At 40.6% G+C, this 26,169-nt stretch overlaps 1 protein-coding gene and 1 long non-coding RNA gene across 7 annotated transcripts in view; one reads left to right on the top strand and one right to left on the bottom strand.

Moving 5' to 3' along the window:
* Positions 1 to 26,169, bottom strand: part of LOC119489668 — a 125,289-nt gene that overhangs the window by 93,816 nt on the left and 5,304 nt on the right. For all 6 annotated transcript variants that reach the window (XR_005207232.1, XR_005207227.1, XR_005207234.1 and 3 more), the window contains exons 3-4: positions 8,247 to 8,368; positions 7,771 to 7,984 (exon numbers count right to left, since the gene is read on the bottom strand). This is a non-coding gene — a long non-coding RNA (uncharacterized LOC119489668). The remainder of the gene's footprint in view (positions 1 to 7,770; positions 7,985 to 8,246; positions 8,369 to 26,169) is intronic.
* si:ch211-286o17.1 (hematopoietic progenitor cell antigen CD34) lies at positions 152 to 22,814 on the top strand. Its single transcript, XM_037772397.1, has 8 exons — positions 152 to 508; positions 12,693 to 12,803; positions 13,768 to 13,997; positions 15,521 to 15,613; positions 17,771 to 17,891; positions 18,253 to 18,305; positions 19,852 to 20,001; positions 21,331 to 22,814. Exons 1-8 carry the CDS (start codon positions 424 to 426, stop codon positions 21,517 to 21,519), a joined length of 1,032 nt encoding a protein of 343 aa, XP_037628325.1. The 5' UTR covers positions 152 to 423; the 3' UTR covers positions 21,520 to 22,814.

Genomic DNA, 26,169 nt, shown 5'->3' with positions numbered 1-26,169 from the left:
TGTAACTGCCCATTTAATGTGTATATATATAAGTATAAACATTGATTGGTATTTCAAGAATGTTGCACATAGTTTTTTTTTTTTTTTTAAATACACAACATCCCAACAGGACCCCATTCTCCTCCTTCCCTCCGTATGCCTTGCTTCTGGTAGAGGGGTGGGGGCACAGAGGAAGGGTTAAAGTAACCAGTGGAAGACGGGGTGTAGGGCTGGGCCTCAGTAAGGGAGGAGGAGGAGGAGTAGGAGAAGGAAGGGGGGGGGGGCTGTATAAAAACTGACAGAACACAAGTGGTGCTTTATCCACCCCGTCCCGCTCTGGGTAAGAGGAAACCCTTAACTGCTCCAGCTCCACCAGCTTCCCCCCTTTCTTTCCCTGCCTTTTCACACTCACACCCGTCGGACGTGTGCACTCTCAGGACAAGAATGGCAGCATCATCTACGAAGAGGACAAACGGGCCCTGCAAAATGTTGGCTTTCACGCTGCTTCTTGTCGCCTCGCTCTTAAATGGTAAGTTCTGGGATAAAATTCTTAATTCAAAAGACGGCCAACTTCTCAGGGATCGTATGGCCATCCACAGGGAGAGAGGGAGGGAGGGAGGGCCAGGAGGGGTGGGGTGGAGGAGTGTTTGTTTGAATGGCCTTTGAGTTGAATCCAGGTTTTAACCCTACAACCCTTTTATTCTCTGGAATGCTAACATACTATCTCCGTACTGAAACCAAATCTATAATATGTGAGACTTTATATGTTTTGAAAAAGGTTTGCAAAAGATGTTTTTTCCCTCCAAGATGCAGACGGAGAAGCATTACTTTAGAGTACACCTTGGCAAACAAAGGGATCACTTTAGAGAGAAGGGTTTTTAATTATGTGGAGGCATAGGGAAGATGATTTGGAGTTCTCTATTCTGAATATGCTGCCAAAATAGAGCTTTTATGAATTATCTCATGAATTTCCTTCTTCTGTTTTAAACTATTTGTGAATCTTCCTCTGGCGCTATGTTTGCTATTTCATTGACCTGATTCCCACGATCTTCAAGGACTTTGAGAAATGTGCGTATTTATATTTAGCCTTGAAATGTGAGGCCAGTTGAAGCGTGCGTGAGAGGAGGGCGTGGAGTTTGGTTGTTGGTGTGCGTTTCGAATGTGGTTGTGCCGATATAGTAGGAGCTTTATGGAGGTAACAGGGATGACTGATGCTGTTAAACCATGTGGCTCACATGGCTGAGCTTTCTATACAGTAAGAACCAATTTAAGGATTGTTTATCTGGAATGGATCAACTTCATCTGTTGTCTTTTATTAAAACAACCAACATCTTAACATTCTTCACCAATCAATTGGGTTTGGCCAATTCAAATTCAGGCTGTGTGTCTGATAACATCACCACATTTTGCACCATGCAGTCAGTTTTAACTTTTTAGAAAATTGAATCACGTATGATTTGCTTTTTTTTAAACTCTTAAAATATTGTTTCCCCTAATCCAATTAAACTGAGTCCACTTTGAGTCAAGCTTAAAAGGGAACACCGCTGAAATTAAGAGTTCCAATATGTTATTTCCTTGGCTTTGGAAAGTTCAATCAATATTTGTGAACATGAGCTACTCTCTCTGAAAGCCAGAAACCAGAGAAGTAAGTTTCAAACTTGTGATGCCATAGGGTATAAAATCTGGAGCTGCTCCGTAGACAATGAATGGGAGACTGATTTTGTTTGTTTTCTATTTTATACCCAAATGAGCTTTATTCTATTGTAGTGTAAACAGAAAATGTACCCACATACTCAGAACATTCCTCTGGGTACTCTCAGTGTCATCTTTCCCAATTCATTGTCTATGGAGCAGTTCCACACTTTACCCTATGACATCACAAGTTTGAGTTTTAGCACTCTGTAGAGATTTCGTGCACGTTTTCACAACTTGGGGATTACCTTCTAGAGACACAACCCTAGTTTTTGGATTTGGGAGAGAGTTGTTGATGTACACTAATATTTTTGGACTGTCTTATACCATATTAATAACATGTATGGATTTTGAAAATGGGCAAAAGTTCCCCTTTAAAGTTTAAATCAAGACCCACACAAAACAAAGACAATGCTCAACAGCTGCTCGAGTACTTGCTTAAGCATTAATATGTAGATCAATCTGGACTCCAGGTTTACCCCATTTATTGCAGTGGCTGGCATAAAATTAAGATGTGAAGAGATGGATCATGTGGTGAAAATAAATATCTGTGGAACTTTTTAGATAAATGAGCCGTTTCATCCTCCAACATTGGCAGAGCAAAGTTTAAATCAAAATAAACACAAAGCAAGACCGAGATGTCACAAAAATGGAGAGCTGAGGACGAACCAAAGCTATATCATCATTTGCAGCGCTCTCAGTTGTGGCTGGAAATGAACCGCTACATTCAATTGCTTAATTCAAACCTCCTGTCTTGTTCTTGGGATGTAGCTTATGGGAGTGAGATCATCAGCAACGAGAGGCAGCTGCATCTGCTTTGGGAATATAAAACTGCCTTGACATCATTTTCAACCTATAGATTCTGAACCAGACGCAGCGAAACCTTTAGTCTGCTTTTGAGAGAAGAAAAACATCTCTTGACGTGCGCTGCGATGTTTATCTTCTCTGAAAATCGCAAGTTGCTAATACAAAGCAGTGAAAATGTGACAAACCGCAGTTGGGCCAAATGCGCCAGCCAAAAAAGACAAATAGCAATGGAGCAGATATCAGATGTAACACAGATGGGAAACAGAGCAGAGACAAAGAAGGCCACTCAAGTTTAACAATATTTCAACTGCATGATAAACCACCTGTCTCCTGACACAGTCTTGTCAACCCAGGAGATGGGAGCAGAGCAGAGTTATGCAAGTAGAGGAAAGATGGGCTTACTGTACAACTGTACTCTACAGTGATGAGGTCAGAGCGGATTCACAGATGTCAGTGAGCATAACGGTTACCCGGGGGGGGGGGGTTGTGGTAGCAGAGGCTACACTGGAGATGATCAGAAACACCGCGGGAAAACCCCTGATGAGAATGTTTAGCAGACCTCTTTTGGAAAAGCAGTGTGATGGCAAGATGAAGCGATGCACAGTCAAAGAGTAGGGCTGTCAAATTTAACGCAATAATAACGTGTTAATGCAAATTAGTTTTAATGCAACTCATTTCTTTAACGCATTAATGCAACCATCGGTTTTTAGGTTGTAGCGGGCTCAGTTTTAGTGAAGATACTGGCATCATATGAAACTAAAAAAAAACTAATGAATCCATTGGTACCAACCATACCATACTAGCATGTCACGAAGGAGGCTAAATAACGCTCCAAACTTACACTAAATTTTGGTGAGGAAAAACTCAAAGGGTCCCTTGACCTCTGACCTCAAGATATGTGAATACAAATGGGTTCTAGGGGTACCCACGAGTCTCCCCTTTACAGACATGCCCACTTTATGATAATCACATGCAGTTTGGGGCAAGTCATAGTCAAGTCAGCACACTGACACACTGACAGCTGTTGTTGCCTGTTAGACTTGAGTTTGCCATGTTATGATTTGAGCATATTTGTTATGCTAAATGCAGTACCTGTGAGGGTTTCTGGACAATATGTGTCATTGTTTTGTGTTTTTAATTGATTTCCAATAATATATATATACATACATTTGCATAAAGTGAACATATTTACCCACTCCCATGTTGATAAGAGTATTAAATACTTGATAAATCTCCCTTTAAGGTACATTTTGAACAGATAAAAAATGTGCAACTAATGTGCGATTAACTATGGACAATCATGCAATTTATTGACAGCCCTTTCAAGAAGTGAAAGATGCTCAAATTTATTTTGTTGTCAGTGACATGGCTGGAATGTCTCATGCGTGCAAGATTTCAGATTCTGCAATACTGCACTTATGAACAATTTTCGTAATTTAGCTTAAGCTCCGTCTGCGCTGTGAAGTGGTTTTAGGAGGCTCTCTAGTTAAGCGATTGCCCAATGTCGCTGCCAACCCTGGAGCACGTAATTATGTGAATCATTGTTTGTGCAGTACCCACTGAAGTAACGGACGCACCAAAAGAATCGCCGGAAACAATGTCAACAACAGAGCGTTTACTCCTCTCTTGAAGAAAGCAGCGCAGAGTGAGCCAAGTCCAAACCCAGTGTCAAGTGATCCAGCGGTGGCAACTTAAGTAGACATCTGGACGCACACACTCTCAAACACAAGATCCTCATTCACTGGGGATAGTGTTTTTCATCCGCTCTTAATAGGAGAACGGCTGTTTTTCCACTCAGCTCTTAACAGCTTTGAACTTGTTCCAGCCTCTGTACTGTTTGACTGTATTTACTCTGTGTGGATTCAAATGCAGGAGTTGACATGGTACAGCGCCAAACAAGCTGCTTCATCAAAACAACCAGAAAGTGCCGGTATGTGGCCTGATCTATGAAATTAGATACATGTAAGGGAAAGGGAAGCCTGGGTATCAGATGGCAGCATGTACTGTAAAAACTCAAAATGAAAGCTGCTTTAAAAGCAGAGAACAAATCGACAAAGTGCGCTCCAGTTCAGCGTTTTAATGGCCTATTATGGTTGTTTTTCACTACCACCCCTGGATATATGTGTGTGCAAGTAATTACTTGGGTCGATGTTTTTGAAAGATATAGTACGTATCAAATTCTTTCTGGACAAAATCAATGTTGAGCCTCTGAGCTAGATCCGCCTCGCTCTGCAACAGGATCCCCCAACGGTCTACCTGCGTACACTCAAACCAGACAGGCTCATTCAAGGTAATACACGAGGCAGTGAAACGGTTAGTGGGCAATTGAGAGAGCGTGTGTGTTGGGAAAAGAGGGGTGGAGGGTGGTGGTGGGGGGGGGGTGATATAATGCTCAAAATCGAAAGCAGATGTCATGTTTCCTGATTGTGGTCCCAAGAAACAGGCACCGTGCTCTGGATAAGGGGGCTGCAGTGGCCCCGGGGTTGGGCTGGGTGAGCGCTGCAGCTGGGCAGCGTCGGGGTGAAGTAAGTGCTGCTTCCACGGGCCTGATTGAAACCATGAGATCCAGTTGCTTTCCTGCCAAGAGAGAAGAATGAGCTGGGTTCTGCTATTAATCGCTGTGACAGGAACGACAGGGGAGGGGTGTGCAGTGTGTGTGTGTGTGTGTGTGTGTGGGGAGGGGGGGTCAAGATAGTGGGGTCAGCAGTGTGTTGTTTCAAAGAAGGTAGAGTTGCAGAGCATGTTTAACCGGGGGGACTGAGCTCCAATCTCACATTCCTCTGCGAGCTCTTAACTCTCAAATTCTGATTGTTTAAGATATGACTTAAGATATTAAATTATGAAAACACTCATTAAGACAACACTCTGAATGAATAAGGGCTCCATTAACTGTCTGGAAATGCCAAAAAGAAGTAACCACTTATAGGGCTAAACAAGATGAGGGGAAAATAATATAGCACATGTTTATTTTTGCAAAACATTTGCCTCATTTCACAATATAATCTTTTGATCAACTTCTGGAGCTACATTTGAAAGAAAGTGAACCTAACTCATTTTTTTGCCCTTTCTTGGAGTGCATTTTTGATAATATTAAGACAATGGCATAGTTCAAATCATAGTATAATTATGGGAGGCCAGATTGACAAAGCTGTACTTTGAAAAACCTGAGTGCAGGACGGGGTGGGAGGGGTGGGGTGGAGGGGTTGTGTGCTCTTAGATCAAATTTCTATCCAATGGACGTTGGCGTGACGTCAGAGCACCTCTGAAGAGGTGCTTTGACATTTACTATTTTGAGGCAGGTCCTGAGGAGGAAGGAAAGTTATACTTGATGGCAGTTTAATTAGGCATTTTTGCAATTTTTGTTAATTGCTCAGAAATGCTGAAATAACTGTATGTATTGTGTTACACTGTAGAGGCATACAATCACGTTTACAGTTAAAGAACTGCATTTGAATTACTAGGGCTGCCCCCTCTTAGTCGAATAGTCGACTAATAAGCTGTTTTGGTCTCCATTGACGAAGATTTCTTTAGTCAATTAGCCGTTTTTTATGCTTTTTTCATGCTGAATGACTTATTTATGAGAAACTTATGAGCACATCTCTGGTAAACACAAGATTTAAAGTGGTGCTTTTAATGTGATTCTTTGTGGAGAAACTCAGTTTTACAGATCTGTCGATTAAATCAATTAATCGATTAGTTGACAAAATTGTGTCAACTAATAGTATTAGTTGACTAGGAAATTCTTTGGTCGAGGACAGCCCTATAAATGACCAATTTCAAAATCCTACTTGAATACCAATCTGAAAACATAATGGTTTTTTAATGATTTATATTTGTGGTTGTTGACCCTATGGTGATCAACCACCATGCAGGTCCCAGAGTGAGGCCGTTAAGGGACTCGCATGCTTGGCCACCCGTGCTGCTGCCCCTTAACCCAGACTCCAATCAATCAATACTGTGCAAGGAATTCATACATATAGTACCTTGCAGACATATACATACTGTAAGGAATATTTGCCATGTAACCCTGAGAGAAAAGAGGAGGCGGCATGTCTTGAGACTAGTGTTTATAGAAGTTGTCTTGACAGGACAGACTCTCTCACACACTCAGTCAAAACAGTTAGGACATCCACGTTCTGCTTCAAAAGCAGAACATTGGTCTTGGTTCAAAGCTGCAAACTTCATTTGTGGATAGAAAGATTGGATATAAATTACGTGGCTTCATTTAGAGTTTGATTTTCTTGATTTCCAATGACAACGTTATGTCATGTGGTAACTATTGCACGCTGCATGTGGCCGTGGACTTTGACACGGTGGTCCACTAACGTGTGCAGACCATTATCACCTCACCATGCCCCATTACACAGCACAGGATTTTCCCCAACAGAAGCATGGAGAGGCTGGGGGGCCAGGGGGTATAAGGCCATGTTTTGGGGGTCAGTCCCTGTATGTACATGTAAACTCAGGACTTCTCTGGAAGCCAGGCTGGAACTGGAGACCAAAGCCTGGGGAGGGTCTACCCCATTTGAAACATCCAACAGCTGGCTCATGTTTCATATATAAGACACACAATAGAAGGTGCACATGAAAGATGCACAATAGTTGCAGACGAATGGGTGCATTGGCTGCATTTAGAAGTGGGTGCGTAAAATGTCACAATATCTTACATTTTAAACAATGAAACTTAACATAGACGGGTTTCCACCAAAAGTTCCTTTTAGTCCCAGGAACTACTTTTCAAGGAACCAAAAGAGTTCCTTCAGCCCTCTGTTGTCTTCAAACTGGTCCGCTGACATATGAAAAAGCAACATGACATGGGACGAGGGTCGCTGGTGGTCGCAGCGGTAAACAAACAATCAGCCTTCAGTTCAGTGTGTCCGGAGTAAAAAGGCCCCAAAAAAATGTCCCCGAAACTTAATTTAGACCCTGGTCTCTGGAGTCGAAACGCACAGAGAGTTCCTCAAAAGGTTTCTATTTCCAGGGAAAGTTCCTGGGCTCATCAAAACCTTTCTGTACATTAGAGGAACTAGAACAAATCCAGTCAGTGAAGCACTCTACTTGTAGAGTTTTCATGCTCGAAATCATTATGAGACAAAAATACAAAGTTATGCAAAGAAGATGTGCTCCTCATGTGGAACCTGTGTTTAGCCATTACATATACTATGCAGCAAGCTTAAGAGACTGAAAGCAGGGTCACGGTGGAGAAAGTAGCTGTTGCCATATGGCTCTTGGCATGTTGCTTTACATTACACTATGGTGTGGGAGGTGCGAGGGCCGAAGCAGACATCTCACCTCAGTAGATGCCTGGGATTAGCTGTGCGTGACTAGGAGAGGGCGAGCAGACAGGGAGTGCTGGGAGGGAGGAGGGCGTTGAGCTGCAGGCTCATCTTCTTCCAAAGCCTGCCACATTCCTCCATCCAGAGTCCCAAGAGATGGGGGGTTGGTGGTGGTGGGGTGGAGCGTTTCAAGACCGCAGCCGTCACTCCGAGCAATCTGGTGGGAAAATCTTCAAGAGAGCAATGAAGTCAGAGACCGGGCTGTATAACATATGGAGTCAGGGCTGATTAGTTTTGTCGTGTTTGTGCAATGATAGCGAGACACGCGGCTGATGACGGACATTCTGGCTGCTCCTTAACATTACACAAAGAGAAGGAATGAAAGACGAGTCTGTGTGGTTATCAGTGGTGATGCAAGGCTCGGGTTGGGGAGTTGTGAGCGTCTCTGATATACAGTAGTGGAATGGTTAAGTAAAATCAGTGAGTTATCACCTTTAGCTGTGGCTCCTGTTGAGTTGAGGGTGGAGGGCAGTGATGGGTTCAGAGGTCGCGCAGTCAGGAAGTGTGCGGACCTCACGCAGGGAGCAGGGCAGCAGCAAACACCGGGGACACTTCTGTATCAATTACAGCACAAAAGGTAGAGGTCAAGGCTACAATTTCACTAGAAAGCTACTTGCAGTTCCTCTTGTCTTCATACACAATAGATGAATATTAGCAAAGTAGAAAAAAATTATGGCCGTTGTGTAACAAGCCTTGAAAAAAATCCAGAGTTTGCCTGAAATTAATAATAGCCAGACTTGAAGTTTTTTAGGTCTACAATGAAAACAAAACAATAAAAGGCGCCGGCGGTCACGCAGATCCTGCTGTTTCTGTTGGTCATAAGTGGCAATTATATTCAGAGGTTTCATCCCATCTGGGCTCTGGGCTGTCGGGGAACGTTGTTTGTGTGTAATGAGTGACGACTGGTCAAAAAAAAACATGCCGTGTGTTATTGCGTCTGAAGCTAAACAAACATGTTTTGCTTCATGAAAATGTAGCAGCCAAGTTTTTACAAGTGTGCTTGAGGTGCCGCATGACATCATTAGCACAAGACTAGTAAAACACAGTCGCTTTTCAGTGTGGATTTAAAATCCTACTTAATCTTTCAAACTCAAACATGTGCTGTATCAACCCTGTCTCCCATAAAATTACGTTCCCATACAATTAACTGCATTCTACATTACATTTAAAGAGAAACACATTTTCATTACGGTCATTACGGTCTCAGTTTGAAACTGTTTAAACACGTGGTTTACGTTGTAAATTGAAATACAACTAAAAAAAATGCACTTTGTTAGGTTTTGGCAACAAAACTACTTGGTTTGGTTTAGTAAAAAAAACATCATGGTTTGGCTTATAATGACTACATTTCACATGGGACACCAACAGCGGTCTCCTTTGGGAAAGTCCAGCGTTTGTTAGACCTATGCACCTCCCCACCTGCCCGCTAGTAGTGGACTTTCTCCCTTGTTATACTTGTTATTATACTACGTAACTTTCTACGTCACCTGCTCTGCATGTCGCTTGTTGTACTACGTCACTTGCTGCAGCAATCCGCGGACTTACAAACATATTTGTGATACGTCAAGGACAAACATGATCCATGACAAAATAGGTTTCCTTCCAAACGTGGAACTGAGAATGCAGTTTAGTTGTATGGGAATGTCATTTTTAGGAGACTATATGAAATTGTGTTAAAATAATGCCAGTACCATTGTGGTTCTCTCCATTTTAAAAGGAAATATGAATTAATTTCCAGCCACTCACCACAGTAACCCACCACAGACTGCCCCGAACCCCAAACTGTAACTGAAAACTAAACATACCCATCAGCCAGTGAAGTGATCACAGAGCTGAAACAGCACATGTCAGCCTCTGCACTCTCACACTCCTGTGTGTCACGTTTGTATGAGAAAACCTGATTTATGCCCGACCATCTGAACCTCATCCTTTCCGGTAAAATAAACACACAGACCACACAGACCACACAGAGACGGTCGAGGGATGGCAGCTGTAGGCTACAGGCTGCAGACTTAACAAGGTTAGGGAGTCCTTGACCTGTCACTGGTCCACACCCCCGCTAATGCTCCTAATGGTAAACTAGAGACGGGAAGGATAGTGAGACAAGGCAACATTCTGGCTCCATAGTGAAACTTGAGCATGCAGAGCTTTATTGTAGGTTTGACATGGGTAAGGAGAGTGTAAAACTGCCTAGAGGTCAGTGTGTTTACTCATTTATTTCAACCAGTTACAAACTGTAGACATATTTCCCCGGTACAGGCACAGTATGACAGACAGCTGCAATGGACAGTTGCTAGCACTAAGCATGCCAGAAGACCTCCTTGGAGATTACTGCCCCATCTGCTAACACGACACACACAGTCGTGTTTACTCTGTTCTTGTGGCGCCTGTCTGTCACAATGATTTATCTAAGGAAGTCAGCAGACATGTGTCACTGTGCCACCTCTGTGTGAATATATATGTGCCTCGTGTGAAAACCTCAAGCAGTGACTAGAGACGGCCATGACGAGACAATAGGGTGCGACAAGGGTGGAAAAACAGGCGCAGAGCTCTCCACCTCCCGCCGGAGCTCCGACTGCAGGTCGAAGGTGGCAGCGAAGCCGGATCTGCGTAGTTTCTGGTGAACTTGTGTGCTGTAAATCATTTTGTCTGTCAGGCATTAAGAATAACTATATAGAAGTAGCCAACACTCTCGCTGATGGTCTTTTTTACTTATGTAGGTCATAAAGAGGCATCAGTATTAAACGGAGACTGTTTCATAACCAGTTAAAAGTTCATTGTAGTAACTTTAAGCTAATGTTTTACAGTCACATATACATTATGCAAAGTGAAAACAAAGCCATCAAAATCCAATCTTATATAAGCAAGAGTGGCAGTAAGATTTAGTTCAACAGGGGGCAGCAAACGTGAATAACAAACTTGAAATCAATCACAAACTCAATCTGGCAACCAGAGAGGAATCACACAGGGAGAGAGTGAGACGTAATGAGATCTGCAGAGGTAAGGTATTATGGGAATGTTTTGAGAGTGAGGTAATGCTGTTGTTGTTAGACAGAGAGAGGGAAATCTGGGTAAAAGAAACGCATGCTGCTGGTTTGACTCTCGGGTCCTATACCCTTGCAATGTGACCTAAGCAAATCAGAGCAATAAAGTCCTCGGCTCATTAGCTCGATGACCGCAGGGTGTGGCAGCATACTTTACTAATTTGCACAGAGAATAAAAAATGTGCCCTGGAAGTTATCCAGGTTATTACAACTTTGCAGGTGAAGTAATTTACATCCTGAAAGAACCTGACTAGAAATATCCTATCAGGACTTTGATGTAGTGCTACAATTTATCAAGGACTCCTACCCCAAAGTCATGCGGTTCCCTGAAAATGGAAAATGGTATAATGGCCTATTACATAATTCAAAAAATTTGGAAAAAGTGATGTTTTCAATGGCATCATTACCTGGAACCTTGGAGCAGCGCATTTAATCAGGGCATTCGTCTGTTTAACAGGGTAGATGGAAAAATCAGTCCACTCACGTTAATATATCTCTGAAACTTATTTTGTACATCCCATTCTTGCCTGACCTTCAGTGAGTCACTGTGACCACAGGATCTTTTGAAAAGCCTCGAAGTGAGAAAGATTGAATTTCAAAGTGAATGACTTCATAACGTGATCCGTGGATCTGAGCACATCAGTTAGATCTTTTACCTAATCTTCCATCAGTGAAGAGCCTCTAGGGACACACAGAAATCTCACTGTGAGCACGCCAAAGAGCTCTCAGACACTGAATGAGCTCATGCATTAGGATGATAATTGACATTAAAGCACACTGGTGAACACTACCAGTCATCTGACCTATGAGTTACTATCTACTTTATCAAATCATGGCAGCAGAACTATAATGAGTTGATGTGGGATAATAGCTCAGATTCTAGAGGTATTATAGCTGGACTTAAGTAGCTGGAAATGCAAAGTGGAAAATTTTGCTTTAAAACAGCAGCAAGTGAGCACTCCATCCTGAGAAAGTAGAGCAAACCATTAGACTTGTTCGCTGAATCTGTTATGCGCCTGCGATAATGTAATCACAGATTGTCCACTTTGGTACATGTGAGTCACTTAAAATGTCTGGATACTCAATTTGAAATGTTCAAAAATGTATGTCTTGCCAGTATTTAGAGCCAGTTAAGTGCAGATTGCCCTTCGTAGCTTTAAAAGCATAAACATATTAATTTCCAGTAAAGGCAATACACAGTAATAGCGCAACTGTGTGTGCTGCCGAACTGTACTGAATAGTTTGCAGTCATTGCATATTAATGTAACAGATTTTTTAATGTGAGCACAGAAATAATAAACCAGAGTTGCAGACAGACAATCACAAAAGTGCATTTAAAAACTAAACAAATCTCTTATTAATTTGTGTGAACTGCACCCTTTTTGTATACAGCACATCTTTATAATAAAAGAACATTTTTAACTATTTGGCACAAGTCCATTGTGTAGCTACCATAAAAGCATGTTTGCTGAGAAGCTCATAGCACCCATCCCAGTGGGAGTGAACACAAGGTCAGAGCTTTTGGCTGGAGTTCAGCTCTTGTATTGAGGGACGGTTTATTTGCTCAGGCTGAGCAGGTGAAGCAGCCCACCAGTGGGTTATTTATTACAGTTTCTCTGTGCTGAGATTTACAGATTTAAAAGCTACACCCTGAGAGTTGGTGTAGTAACAGAAGCCTTGGACCAATATCTTAAAATGATTTAGGAAAAAATCTCTTAGTTACAAGTATGCTTGTCACTGATTTAACGCTATGCCACTGCTGCATCTACAAGACAATATCAATGAGATCGTTTATTGTGCTTTTCAAACATTAAGCCTCATATTGATTTTACAGCAGGAGTCACGGCGCAGGACGATGATGTGGTCACAGCGACGGTGCCACCTGTGGCAGCAGAGTCATTTGTACGAGGAGACAGGATTCCACAGGCAACAACTGAAGCTCCTGGTAAGAAACACTGAATAGCACTACCAGTCATTTATAGAAATATGTTGTCGGTTTACTCTTTAGATTGATTTATCAGCAGGAAGGAAAGGCTCACTGATGAGAAAAACAAACAACCAATTTCCCTCACATCCTGAGGAACAAAATAAGTCAATAACAACACCATGTTTAACAATTAATCTATGTGTGTGCTGTAAAATGTACTTGTTGTTGCGACTGAGTTAACTTAACTAACAGAATTAATGAATTAAAACCTCAGAACCTTTCTCTGTAAACGCAGCTGAGCTCAACCATGTGTCCATTTCAATATGCTTACCAACACTACAACTCATGCTTTGATGCCACCATAAAATTTAATAAATGAACATTTGAAAGATTGCATTAAAAGCAAAAACAGGCCAGAGCAACAGTAACTTGATTAAATAGAGGAAGAATTTCTACTTACTGTACATGCCCTAGATAAGCAGTATTAATGTACTGCATAGGCCTAATCAATTCAAATTCATTAACATGTAGTCCAGATCAACATTTAAAGGAGACATATCATGCTCATTTTCAGGTTCATCCTTGTATTTTGGGTCTCTACTAGAACAAGTTTACATTCTTTAATGTTAAAAAAATATAGATTTTTTCCTCATACAGTCTGTCTGAATATAGCTGTATTCACCCTCTGTCTGAAACGCTACGTTTTAGAGCCTGTCTCTTTAAGACCCCCTCTTAAAAAAGACCAGTCTGCTCTGATTGGCATGCAAGAAAAATATGGTTCACCTTTGCGAAGGTAGTTCTCAAGCCAAATGGGAGTTTTTCATAATATGTCCCCCTTAAAGCGTAACCAAGGCCCTGGGTTGCATGAGTTGTTGGTGCTTATCGGCTTATTGTAGCTCACTTTTCAGAATCAGCCATATAATAACCTCTGCCATTCAATGTGTCTGAAAGCCAATGTGCATTGTTTTCATATCTAACAAAGCTGCAGAGCCAGAGGATCCACAAATCTTGGTTCTCCCGAGTCCGGGACCTCTAGAACCGACTGAACAGACTACAGCAGCAGAAGAAGCAACGACACCGACAGCTACAGAAGAGGCAGCTGATGTGGTAACTGGAATCACAGTTGAGGTACAAACTGTAGCCATAATCGCGCAACCAGAGACGCCAGCACCTATGCCTCCCAGGGGCGACGGCCCCAACAACATTCCACGGGTAAGATAAAGAAGTCCCTTCAGATCACTCTGTCTATCGTACAGAAATTTAGATACAAGGTTTCTGGTTTGGTCTGGCTGTATCTGTAGGGTCACATTGAGAGAAACACGCTATCTGATTGTAAATGTCACAAAAAAAAAATATGATTACCATCTGCATTAAAGTCATTAGTTATTTTAAATACAGAGCACAGAACAACTAATACCAGTTATATCATAGCGTGACTTCTTTGGCATGTTGGGGCACCTTTTTTTGCAAAATGTTTCAACTGACAACGAGCCATGACGCTATTTGCAAATGGTTGTTCTCCAACCATAGAAGGAAGTGTGGTAGTAGTTTTTGCATAACAAAATAAGGATATATTTTCATAATGAGAAGTGCGTCTCCGTGGGCCACATCTGTTGGGTCTTGTCTACAAATCTGAAGTATATGAATGACTGATCTCAGTCCCATAACCAGTGGGACTCTTATTTTCTTTAGCTTTTCTGAGATGGACAAATAAGTTTGTTATATACAGTATGCCATGCTGTAGGTGCACATAGGGCTGTCGCAGTGAAGGAATTTCCCCCGCAGTGATAATGATGCGATATGCTGTATTATCGCAATTTCTTCTGGGGAAATTACTTAATGTATCCTGATTTTAGTGCTGTATAAATAAGCTTTATTGTCAGGCTATGATTAGGTTTACTGTTGCTTTTTAAATGACAAAGATGACAGTTTTAAAACTAAATACTTCTTTATTGTTAGATGCAAAACAAAGAAGGTCATTGAGGCGCAGGGTTTTCTTCAGCTGAGGCGCTTTGGTTGCGTCTGGTTGCTATGATACGGAAAATAAAAATGTTAGCACAAGGTACTTGCTCTGGATGAAGGCAGGTAGGAAGACAGGATGGACCCGCCGGTCTATATTCATTTTTCCTCCATTGTTGTTGTTGTTGTTGTTCACCACTTGTAGCCTACATGTAGGATGTGACGGTTGGTCTTTGCGGAGTTTTACCCAAAGTTGAAAATTTTTTCAACTCTCGGGGACCAGAAAAAAAACCCAAAAATGCAGCGCTCAGGGCAGAATATATATATATATATATATATATATATATATATATATATATATGCTGCCATTTGTAGCAAAGTGTAAAATGCGGCACTCCCATTGCAAAGAATTCAAAAAAGAAAAAAGCGAACATAGTGGTTGTGGCGGTTGCTTGACATCTCCTGCGGTTGGCTTGTCGCGGTATTGCAATATTGAGTTATTATGACAGCCCTAGGTGCACATTTGGATTTCCTCTTAGATTGTTTTAAATAGAATCAGAACAGAAAATAAAAGAATATGCTTATAATAGAGGGAGCAATTCAGAGGCATTCAGTTGTAAGTGTTCACCATACTGTGCACTGTAATATCTTAAAAGGCATTGGCCACAAACCTAATAATTCTGTACAATTTGGCTGATAACATAGAGCAGTCATGAGTGGAAAGGTAAGAAGGGAAAGTCATGGGATGATTAAGGAGTTTTGGTTTCTTTCTGCAGCTGGTGCCACAGGATGATGTCGTCTGTGTCAGCAAAGAGGCGGTCCAGGACAAAAACGCAGTCAATCTCAAACTCAAGGCCTCCTCCAACTGTGTAAGTTCAGAAAACACCTCCTTCTGTCTGTTTGTCTATCTACTTATATGTGCTATAGAAAAACAGTCTGTCTGTGTGGCAGAACAGAAATCAAAAAAAAAAAGAGTGCAAGGGTGCAAAATATTCATGCACATACACAAAGCTACAAACTGTACTAGAAAGGAAAATAGTCTCTAGCTTGGTTTTGATGCCATTCCCAGTTGGCTATCAGCTCGCTAAACATAAGCGCAGCAGGAAAATCTTCCTTATTTAAGAGGGAGCGACTGTTGATTCTCCAATGCCCATAAATCAGTGAAGCTAGAGAAAAACTGTGTCCATCATTCTTAATGTCTTCTTCTTATGTGGGGAGGAAAGAGAAAAAGAGATTTCTGTTGTAAGCCAGGGCATGGATTGAGGCATGAGGGCAGAGGGAGGGTGAGCGCAATAGGTGGGCTCACTGCTGCTGTATAATATGTGATGTATAGAGGCCTGAAGCCACCGTGTGGGTGGTTTTGTGTTTAGAAACACACATTTTTCAGTGTCTCAGGATAGCAGCTTTGAGCTCTGCAGGAACCAGAGCGCATATGTGGAGGTCTGAACCCAATAGATGAGATTTCAGCTCATATAGCCCGAGCAGTAAATGCATTATTTAACATTTAAACAATGCATAAACAGCTGTAAGCAGCACAATATACAACAGGGGGTCCTTGTGTACTCAGACAAAGAGATCAACCATATTTCATTGTTCGTTTTGCCTTATTAGCTTATTTTAACCCAATATTTAGCCTTTAGGACTAAACAGAACTAAAGTGAACTTTGTTTCAAACCTGCTTGTTTATCATTTTAATCTCATTTGGTTCAACCTACAATCCTATATGCTTGTAAACTATACAAATATTCCTTAAATACATTATGGATTAAGTTCAGTAATGGCATTTGGTATTCTTGATCTGAGATACTAAGTGAAAGGATGATGTAGTTGTGGTGATATCTCACACACAGCCAAGTAATGGGGAGGCTCATCTAGTGTCTCAATGTATGCAATTTTGATGCCATAGCTCAATGTTGAGACAAATGTCGTAAAAAGGTTACTAGATTAATTTATTTGTCATTTTACAACACAGGGTTGCACAATAAAACATAAGTTGTAGCCGCTTCATGCTACACACATACCTGTATAGAATATGCGTATATACTAGGGCTGTGTGTTGTCAAGAATCTGGCGATACGATCTGTATCATGGCACAGGGGTAACGATTAAATATATTGCGATGTATTGCAATACTGTAAGCCATGCGATATATTGCAATTTTGAAAATCAAATTTTAGGAAAAAAAGTCATAGGATAAAGAACACATCAGAAATACACTATTTTAGAAAAGTCAAAAATAACATATTTGTACTGCATGCAAAAAATTGCATGTTTTTTTCCCCAAACTGCATGTGCTTATCATTCCTTGCAAAAAATTTGCGTAATTTGTAGCGTTATTTATTTCCTATAACGGGAGACTTTGACCAATCACAGGTCATTTCAGAGAGAGAGCATTCCTATTGGCTGTGCTCCGGTCATGTGACCGGAACTTGGCATTCCTTCAACAGATTTCACAATGGCTGCTGCGTCACAAACTTTATCATTTTACAGCTACACCGTACACTACAAGACGATTCTGAAAACCTTTGAGGCGAGAAATAGGCATTAACGTAACATAATATTGATTCATATTTGATCAGCCATGCCTAGTTTGACCGTTTGATCAGAAATACAGCCATTTCTCAGCTTTCTTTACACAGAGATCAAATAAAGAGCTCTTTAAGAGCAAGATTTCCAGATAGAGGTCACTGTGTCCTACCCATAGCTATACATCTAGCCATCTGTGCACTCCTGAACTGGGATCAAGGGCTCCTACAGTGTGGCAGATTCTGATGTTTGGATCAGATTACATCGGGGAAAAGGTTGTGCACAGAGTTGTGATAGCACTTATCGGATTAAAGACAAAGAAACAGAGGAAGAGGGATTAGAGGTGGAGTGGAAGAGTCAAGGCGATATTGAAGGCAGGTCTTGAGATTTTATAGAGAGCTAATCATTTGGGAATTTAGAATTTGTTCAATTAAACCATTCATATGTTGAAATGAATCATGTTTCAATACTGACTATCTTTTATTTTGATCTCATTGCAGAAAGACACCAAGGTGAAGATTGAAAGTGTTCTGCAGGAGCTGTGTGGTGAAGACTGTAAGCTAGATATCTACCAAGAGGACAACACAGCCGAAATTATTGTATCTGGAAAATATGTTGAAGGTCAGTAACGCTCTTGTGGTAATTATGATTTTTAATTAAGATGAACACAGCACATTGTTACACCTCATAAGATGACATTCAGTGTTTTAAGCATCCAATGAGTAGCCATTATGAAGATGCTTTGTAAGTTTTCTAAGTAGCAATAAATACAAAAAATTATAATAAAAAATTTAAATATCGGCTACCTTGCTCCAAACTTTAAAAACTCAAATTTACGTTACTGGCAGTTATGATGGATTATGTTTTTCATCACTATATGGTACTGTTTAGTTAGCCTCTCTACTTCCACTTCTCTAAAAATGTCAAAACATATAAAATGTCACAGGAAAAACACAAACAAAAACTTTTTTTTAATTTGCAGATGATGTTGCAGGCATGGCTGACAAGTTCAACAATGACAACATCAAAGATAAGGTACAGTACCACATATATTGTATTATAGAAATACTCTACACATGTATATGTATCTTGTCCTTCTAATAGTATTATGTATTATAGTAGTTATATGATACTATCAGGCGGCAAACTCCGGTTCTGAAAAGTGAAGCCAATGCTGAAGTGCCTTAAACTTGCATTCTTTCTAATAGCCAGCAGGGGGCGACTCCTCTGGTTGCAAAAAGAAGTCGGATTCTATAGAAGTCTATGAGAAAATGAGCCTACTTCTCACTTGATATATTAGCTCAATAAACATTGTAAACATGAGTTTATGGTCTCAATCTTCAATCCAACATGATGTTCATTTAGTAAATTATGGTCCCATTTAGAGTAAAATAGACAATAAAGCAGGGTCTGTTTTAGGGCGTGGTCACCTTGTGATTGACAGGTCAGTACCACGGCGTTGTCCGGTCTAGGTGTTGTCAGTGTTTTCGTCTTAGAACTTTAACCCTTTCACAGTGTGTTTTCAGTTCATGAAAGTTAATTACAACCTTTTTGGTCGACTAAAAATGTCTTATTCAGCGTTTGGTTGTACTTAGCTCCACCCTTTTGTGTCACTTCTGGTTCCAAAAAAACAATATGGCGACGGCAAAAATGCCAAAATTCTTATATACAGTCTATAGGTATTAAAAATATTATAAATTATTCTGTTCAGTTGGGAACTGAAGAGTCATAATTAGGTGTGTGACTGTGATTCTCCTCCAAATGCATTATGGTTAAATATCTTTTCTTTGGACATGGCCAAGGCATGGACCAAGCTCGTACTCAATGTCAAATGTCTAGTCAACATCATACAATGCACTATGAAGGGCCTGTAAAATATACATCCAACAGTAGAAAGCTACATCCTCTAGACTCAGCCACCATAAATTTGCTGGTTGACTCATAATCAAACTAGACGGGGGAATATACTCGGGAGAAGAAAAATACTGCCTGAGTGTGTAGACGTTTCCAAAGGCTTCAAGCTGCCAGGCTGTCAGTTTGTGTGACAAACAAAAAGCCCACAAACAATCCACTTGTCAGCTGCAAAACATTCTTTCTACTACCTAGGGAACAATCTGGGGTTATGGGTGTGCCTGTCACACCCCTCTGTCTCTCTGCATTCAACATACACCACATGTCCCTCTTTATTCCACCTTATACTGAATAATCTTATTGGTAATTTACCAGTGTTTCAGCCAAACAGTCGCTCTTCATTATGCTGTCTGCTCCCTGGCATCTTTTTGTTTTGAAACTCCCTTCTAGCCGGAGGAAATCCTGCCAATTCTGTAGGTACATTTCCATAAACAAAGGCGTTGGGTGGGGTTGTTTCTTTTCTAACTTTCAGTCACAACAGACAACAGTAACCGGATAATGAAGATCTCCTTACACACTATGTATATCTCAACATATGCATTGTATCTCATGTTTTTATCTCATGTGTGTCAGATTCAGTCTGTTTGTGTGGTTTGCTAGAGGAACTATAATTTTGACACACAATGTGAACACTTGACTCATGTTATGTTGTTCTCATCTTTGTTATCAGACTGATGTGAAGGAGGCTGTTCCTCGTTGGGGGAAGAACTCTAAGTTGGTACTGGTTTCCTTGCTGCTGACTGGCCTGTTGCTGGCTGCGTTGCTGGTTGCTGGTTATTACCTCAAGACCCACCGTAAGAACTCCAAAGGAGTCAGACTGGTGAGTTGATTAGAAGAGGAGTGTCACACTGTTAACACCAACTTTTGTTCTACCCTTTAATGCCTTCAGTTCTTAAAGTGTCAGTAAAGGTCTTCGCACACCAAGTCCGTATTTTTCGTATGCGTTTTTTTAAATCTGTCAACCGATAAAAAACGTTACGCGCAGAAACCTTGCACAGTGAGTCCGATGCATTTTATTTTTCTATTCGTTGCGAAAATTCGCAGTACAAGACGAAACTGAATTAATTACGTGGGTGCAATGGATAGTGCTAGTCCCAAACGGGCTAATCAATTAATGATATTAGTAAGAAGCTATCGTTTAGATGCCTGAGCGCAATAACTACCGTCTAATCTTTCGTACATTCCTTGTTTTGCGACCATCCTCAATGTCAATCTGTTCTGCAATCACCTACCAAAATCTATCTTTAAATTTTTGTTTTCTTTTTAAACGAGCGACAATTTTGGACAAAGCAAATTGTCGCAAAAGAATTTCTGACTTGATGCCTTTAAGAAAAGCATCATGGGCTAGCAATAAAGCAACCACCTTCTCTGACCTAAGCGAAGAAAATTTAGCCCCATGTATAAGATCCAGTTCACTGAGGAAATTGTACCCGCTGAATGTTTATTTGAAAAAAGACACATACGGATTTGAGGTCAAACGTATGGTTATCCTCCGGTCAATTGCTCACTCAAGATAGGACATGCTGGATTCGCGTGTCCCTTAACTCAAAGCAGCATTCAGTGCTTTCTGCTTTTTCTACTTCAATCCCCTGCCAGGGGGCTACAGATGGTTTTGGTTGGGGTTTTTTTTCTCTCTCGAGCTCATGACATCATTTTTCAAAACGTTTACATATGGGGGCACACCCATATGATGGTTTGGATGGAATAGATTGCTGAGTTGCCTTTGTTTGTTGTCTTATTTATTTAATAAGTGTCTGTCACAGGCATCAAATATCATCCTCAAAGTTCTTGCCTTCAGACAAAGCACCTCACCAAACTTAAACAAAGTCATTTACAAAGGGTTCATATTTTTTAGCTAGAAGCAAAGTAAAACAACAAGCATGTATGCATATCGTTAACCTCCCAACAGTCAAACAATTACCAGAACCCTTCTGGGTGCGCACAGCTGAAACCCATAAACCTCACGAACAAAGAATGCATTTGTTTACTTTTCAAACAACGCCCACAAAAACAAATCAATTCTCAACCACACACTTTTGTTGCTTGTTTGTCATATTTGAACAGTCAAATGAAACTTGTTGGTGTTAAATGTTCATCTTAAACCTGTATGAGCTCTGATGTTAAGTGTTGTCTGTTTGTTTCTCCTTAGGCCGAATCTTTCCAAGTGGATGAGGAGTACCAGGCCAACACCCTGGTGTCTGTGGCCCCCCTGCCCCAGGATCCACTCGACAAGCCGACCGGCAACGGCGAGTCTCCACCGGAAAATGGGACCAACCCCGCCCCCACTACCAACGGACACTCTGCCACCCAGACCCCAGTGGCTGACACGGAGATGTGAATCATGACACCCCTGACCTCCTGTTCTACCCATCACCCACTGGGACACACTACACACAAACCCCCTCTGCTGCCTCAGAGACTGTCCACACACTGAGACAAATTCAATCAAATACATTCACCTCCCCTCTTCCTCTACTGCACCTCTCGGGACGATGATGATGACGACAACAACAACGACGCCTCCCACGATGACGATAATGACAATGCCTGTAATGTGAAAAGTTTGGGAACACTGGCCTTTGCCGGTGTCAAGAGGAGCCTACATACGCTGTGTTTGGGACTGAGACTGCTCAGCAGGGCGCTGACTGGGATGCCCTGACTTCAGTCTAGTTGAAACAATCATTGTAGAATCCCCAAATAATGCCAAATCTGTGCTGAAGAAGCAGCCATTGCTCTATTATTTCAATCCACGATTGTGGTGCATTGAAACCAACGAAGCCAGGCAGTTGAAAGGGGACCAGTTTTGTACTGTTTTAAAAAGGACTGACGCTCACTCGATTGTTTTTTTTTTCTCTTTCTATTTGATTCAGGAAATGTTTGTTTTCGTAGCCTCTCTTTTTGCCTTAACCTTGTTAAGACTGTAATACAAAAACTGCCAGGTATTTGCAAAGAAAGTGCTTGTTACTGTTGTTAACCAATCGACATAGTATTAGCAATGTACAAAATAGATAAGATAACAAGCAGCAAACGTTATTTGGTTTTACTGATGAATGAGATAATGGTACCAAGCTATTCATAACATGGAAATGTCAGCTGAAAACTATCAGTATTTGCCTCGGTGCTTTCGACTGATGAGCATAATGAACAACTGAACCTTGACAACTACTGACCTTTGGTCAAAGTTTAATTGGGATAAGTTGCAAAGAACATTTCTATTTTTGTGATAGCGTGGTGATGTTCATGATGACATTAGTGTACAGTTTTTGTTGTTGTTGTTTTTTTTTTAACAAATGCAAACTTCTACTTCTCTCACTGCTGTCTCTGGGAATGGTGAAGAGCAGCAGCGTTTTTAAATTCAGAGAAAAAGGAAAAACACCAAGTTGCCGAGCTGGTAAACAAAATCACGGCCGTGACATTTCTACACAACATAAATCAGGTTCAGCATTCCCAAGACCGCCTTTATCTCCTTGTTGATATAAAACATGTTGTTTTTTACATCAGTGGTACATATTTTTTTAGCTTCTCTTTTGAACATCTGGCTGCTTTCATAATGTACTGCATGTGTAAATAAGCCTGCTCTCTCTCTGTTAGTAGTACCTGTGCCTGACTCATAAACTGTGATTGTTGACAATATCTTTGTGGGTTGTCTTCAGCTTACTTGATTTATGAACAGAAACATTTAAATACATACATCAAAAATCCTCCACAGCAGGTCCAGTAAGATACTTCTTTCAAGCTATAAAATGCATAGCTGTACTCAGGAATGTACAGCATATACAGTCCTACTGCAAGATCTGTGGTCTCTAGTTACTGTACTTAACATCTGTTGTCCACCATCTAAATATATACTGTAGATGGGAAGTACTGCATACTCATTATCTGAAATGACCAGTGAAATAGCACATGTCTGCGGCTGCTTTAAACTATTCATTTCCCCAAAACAATGGACACAACTCTCTTGGCTCTTGATCCTTGACAATCTAATTACCTAAATTATGATTTATTGCAAGCAAACTATTCTTGATTTAATCTCCACCAAAGGAAAAGACAAAAACACATGAGCTTGTCTCAAAATAGACACTTGAACTTGACACTCGCTCGCAAAATTGAATATACACTCACCGACCACTTTATTAGGTACACTTTGTACCTAATAAAGTGGCCAGTGCTAGTACCGGGTGGTCTTCTGCTGCTGTAGCGCATCTGCTTCAAGGTTCGACGTGTTGTGCGTTCAGAGATGGTATTCTGCATACCTTGGTTGTAACGAGTGGTTATTTGAGTTACTGTTGCCTTTCTATCATCTCGAACCACTCTGCCCATTCTCCTCTGACCTCTGACATCAACAAGGCATTTTCGTCCACACAACTGCCGCTCACTGGATATTTTCTCTTTTTCGTACCATTCTCTGTAAACCCTAGAGATGGTTGTGCATGAAAATCCCAGTAGAGCAGCAGTCTTTTAAATACTCAGACCAGCCCGTCTGGCACCAACAACCATGCCACGTTCAAAGTCACTTAAATCCCCTTTCTTCCCCATTCTGATGCTCGGTTTGGACTACAGCAAGTCGTCTTCACCACGTCTAGATGCCTAAATGCATTGAGTTGCTGCCATGTGATTGGCTGATTAGCTATTTGTGTTAACAAGCAATTGAACAGGTGTGCCTAATAAAGTGGCCGGTGAGTGTAAATGACTCATGGTATATGAAGCAACCATCAAAGACGATTTAAAGGAATAATAGAATTTAACACTGACACAATAAAACTATTTCTTCTATGATTACAAAGTTAGATTAGCTGCAACAATTAATCGATGAGTTATCAACTATTAGATTAATTGCCAACTATTTTGATAATTGATTAATTGGTTTGAGTATTTTGTTAAGAAAATAAAGTCAGAAATTCTCTGATTCCAGCTTCTTAAATGTGAATATTTTCTGGTTTCTTTACTCCTCTATGACAGTAAACTAGATATCCTTGAGTTGTGGAAAAACAAGACATTTGAGGACGTTGTCTTGGGCTTTGGGAAACACTGATCGACACTTTCACCATTTTCTGACATTTCATATACCAAACAACTAATGAATTAATCAGAAAATAATCAACAGATTAATCGACAATGAACATATTTGTTGAAGCCCTAGTTTTCAGTCATAGGCTGTGTCCAAAATCATTCATTCATTCACTACTCCCTACTCACTATCTAGGGAGTTCTATGTAGAGGACTATATAGACGACAGCATGAGTTCGTTTGCAAAATAAAAATCTTTTGGAAACAACTCCGGTCACTTTCTCGGCACCGTTAATTAAGTCATTGCTGTCGCACAATTAAAACGTGCCAGATCAACGCTGGCTGTTGGACCATCCATCATAAATACCGATATGCAAACTGAGCACATTTTCCCAAATTAATAAATACAAAGTACTTAGTGGCCGTTTGTGTTATGATGCTCTGCTCTGCTCTGCTCACATTAAACATATTATTTTCGTGCTACAACTCATGGATTTGTCTCAATCGCGCTGATCTCTCTCCTCTCAACCATCTGCCATTTTTCCTTCAGCGCAATTAGGGATGTCAGTTTCAGTTAATTATGCTTTCCATAGCCCGACACCGACTGACCAGTTACTAACTGGTTAATTTTTAAGAAAAGAAAACACAAAATGACATGAAATGCAAGCGGCGCTTTCCTTTTACTCTGGCACTCCATTGACCCAATGAGCGTCACATTTCGAAGCGCTATATCCATCCAATTTTAATGTTTTGTGTTTTAAATGTCTTGCCTTTTATTTAATTTCTGTTGGCTTTGCTGAAGTTTATTCCCACGTTTTGATCAGGTCACGAACATCCGATCGACCGGCCAGTGATCGTTATCAGCTCATATTCATTCTAAATAGTTTGAACGGTGGTCTTTATAAAATCAGAATTGAAACATTGACAGTACTCATTTGTCTGCTTTCTCGCCTGCTCTTAAGTTCACTCTGAGAGCGACACAGCTGGACACAGAAATGACCAGTGAAACAGAATAGGTCTCTGGCTGCTTTAAACTATTCACTTCGCTAAAAACATGCAAAAGCAGTAAAGACTCTTGATCCTCAAAAATCTAATTAACTAAATTATGATTTGTTGCAAGAAAAACTAGTCTTGATTTAATCTGACGGTCACTCTCAAAAATGTTATATAAATGACTTATGTTATATGAAGCAAACATCAAAGACGATTTAAAAGAATAATAGAATGTAACACTGGTACAACTAGAACTACCACTGCAGGGTTGTACACCAGTCAAGTTGCAGTTTACATCCATGTCTGTCCAAAATGTCATCACTTCATCATTTTATCCTATTAGTCAGTTATAGTTTTGTGAGGTCATCCTGAGATATCGCGATTACAAGAATGGGTCGAACTGACGGAGGCATAATGAAATTCTCTCTTCTATGATTAGAAGGTCAGATTAGGTATGATTTTCAGTTGTAGTTTCTGGTGAAATGCAAATCAATATTTTGCCTAAGGAAGATCGGATTATAGCCCTGTAGTTTGAATGTTCATCATGAAAATGCAAATCTGGTATTCAAAACATACCATTAGCGACGCGCTTCAGTGAAGTCAGTAAAGTAAAGGGTTGCATGCACAGTAGAGGGAGAACACACTCACAACAAAACCATCTAAAGAGCTCAATGTTCATGCAACATTCTTTTAAACACTTGTGCAAAATTGTACTTCTATTGTCTGAGACATTTATGGAATCGCACTGATACGATCTTATAACGTCAGTGAGAAAAGAAAGTATTTAATACTGATTGGTCACATCTGATCAATACCAGATACATTTAATTAGGCCACCGATCCGGTGAACTGGATCTGAGCATTACTGGACAGTATATACAGTATGTCCAAATAAAAAATCCTGATGATGCCACAATTGTACATGCAAAGTGGCCGAAATATATATATATATAACATTAACATTATAAAATTTTTAGTGTTAATATCT

Source organism: Sebastes umbrosus, chromosome 1, assembly GCF_015220745.1.
Source record: "Sebastes umbrosus isolate fSebUmb1 chromosome 1, fSebUmb1.pri, whole genome shotgun sequence".
NCBI lineage: Eukaryota > Metazoa > Chordata > Actinopteri > Perciformes > Sebastidae > Sebastes > Sebastes umbrosus.
The sequence above is the reverse complement of the archived record's forward strand: the minus strand, read 5'-3'. Positions and strand labels throughout refer to the sequence as shown.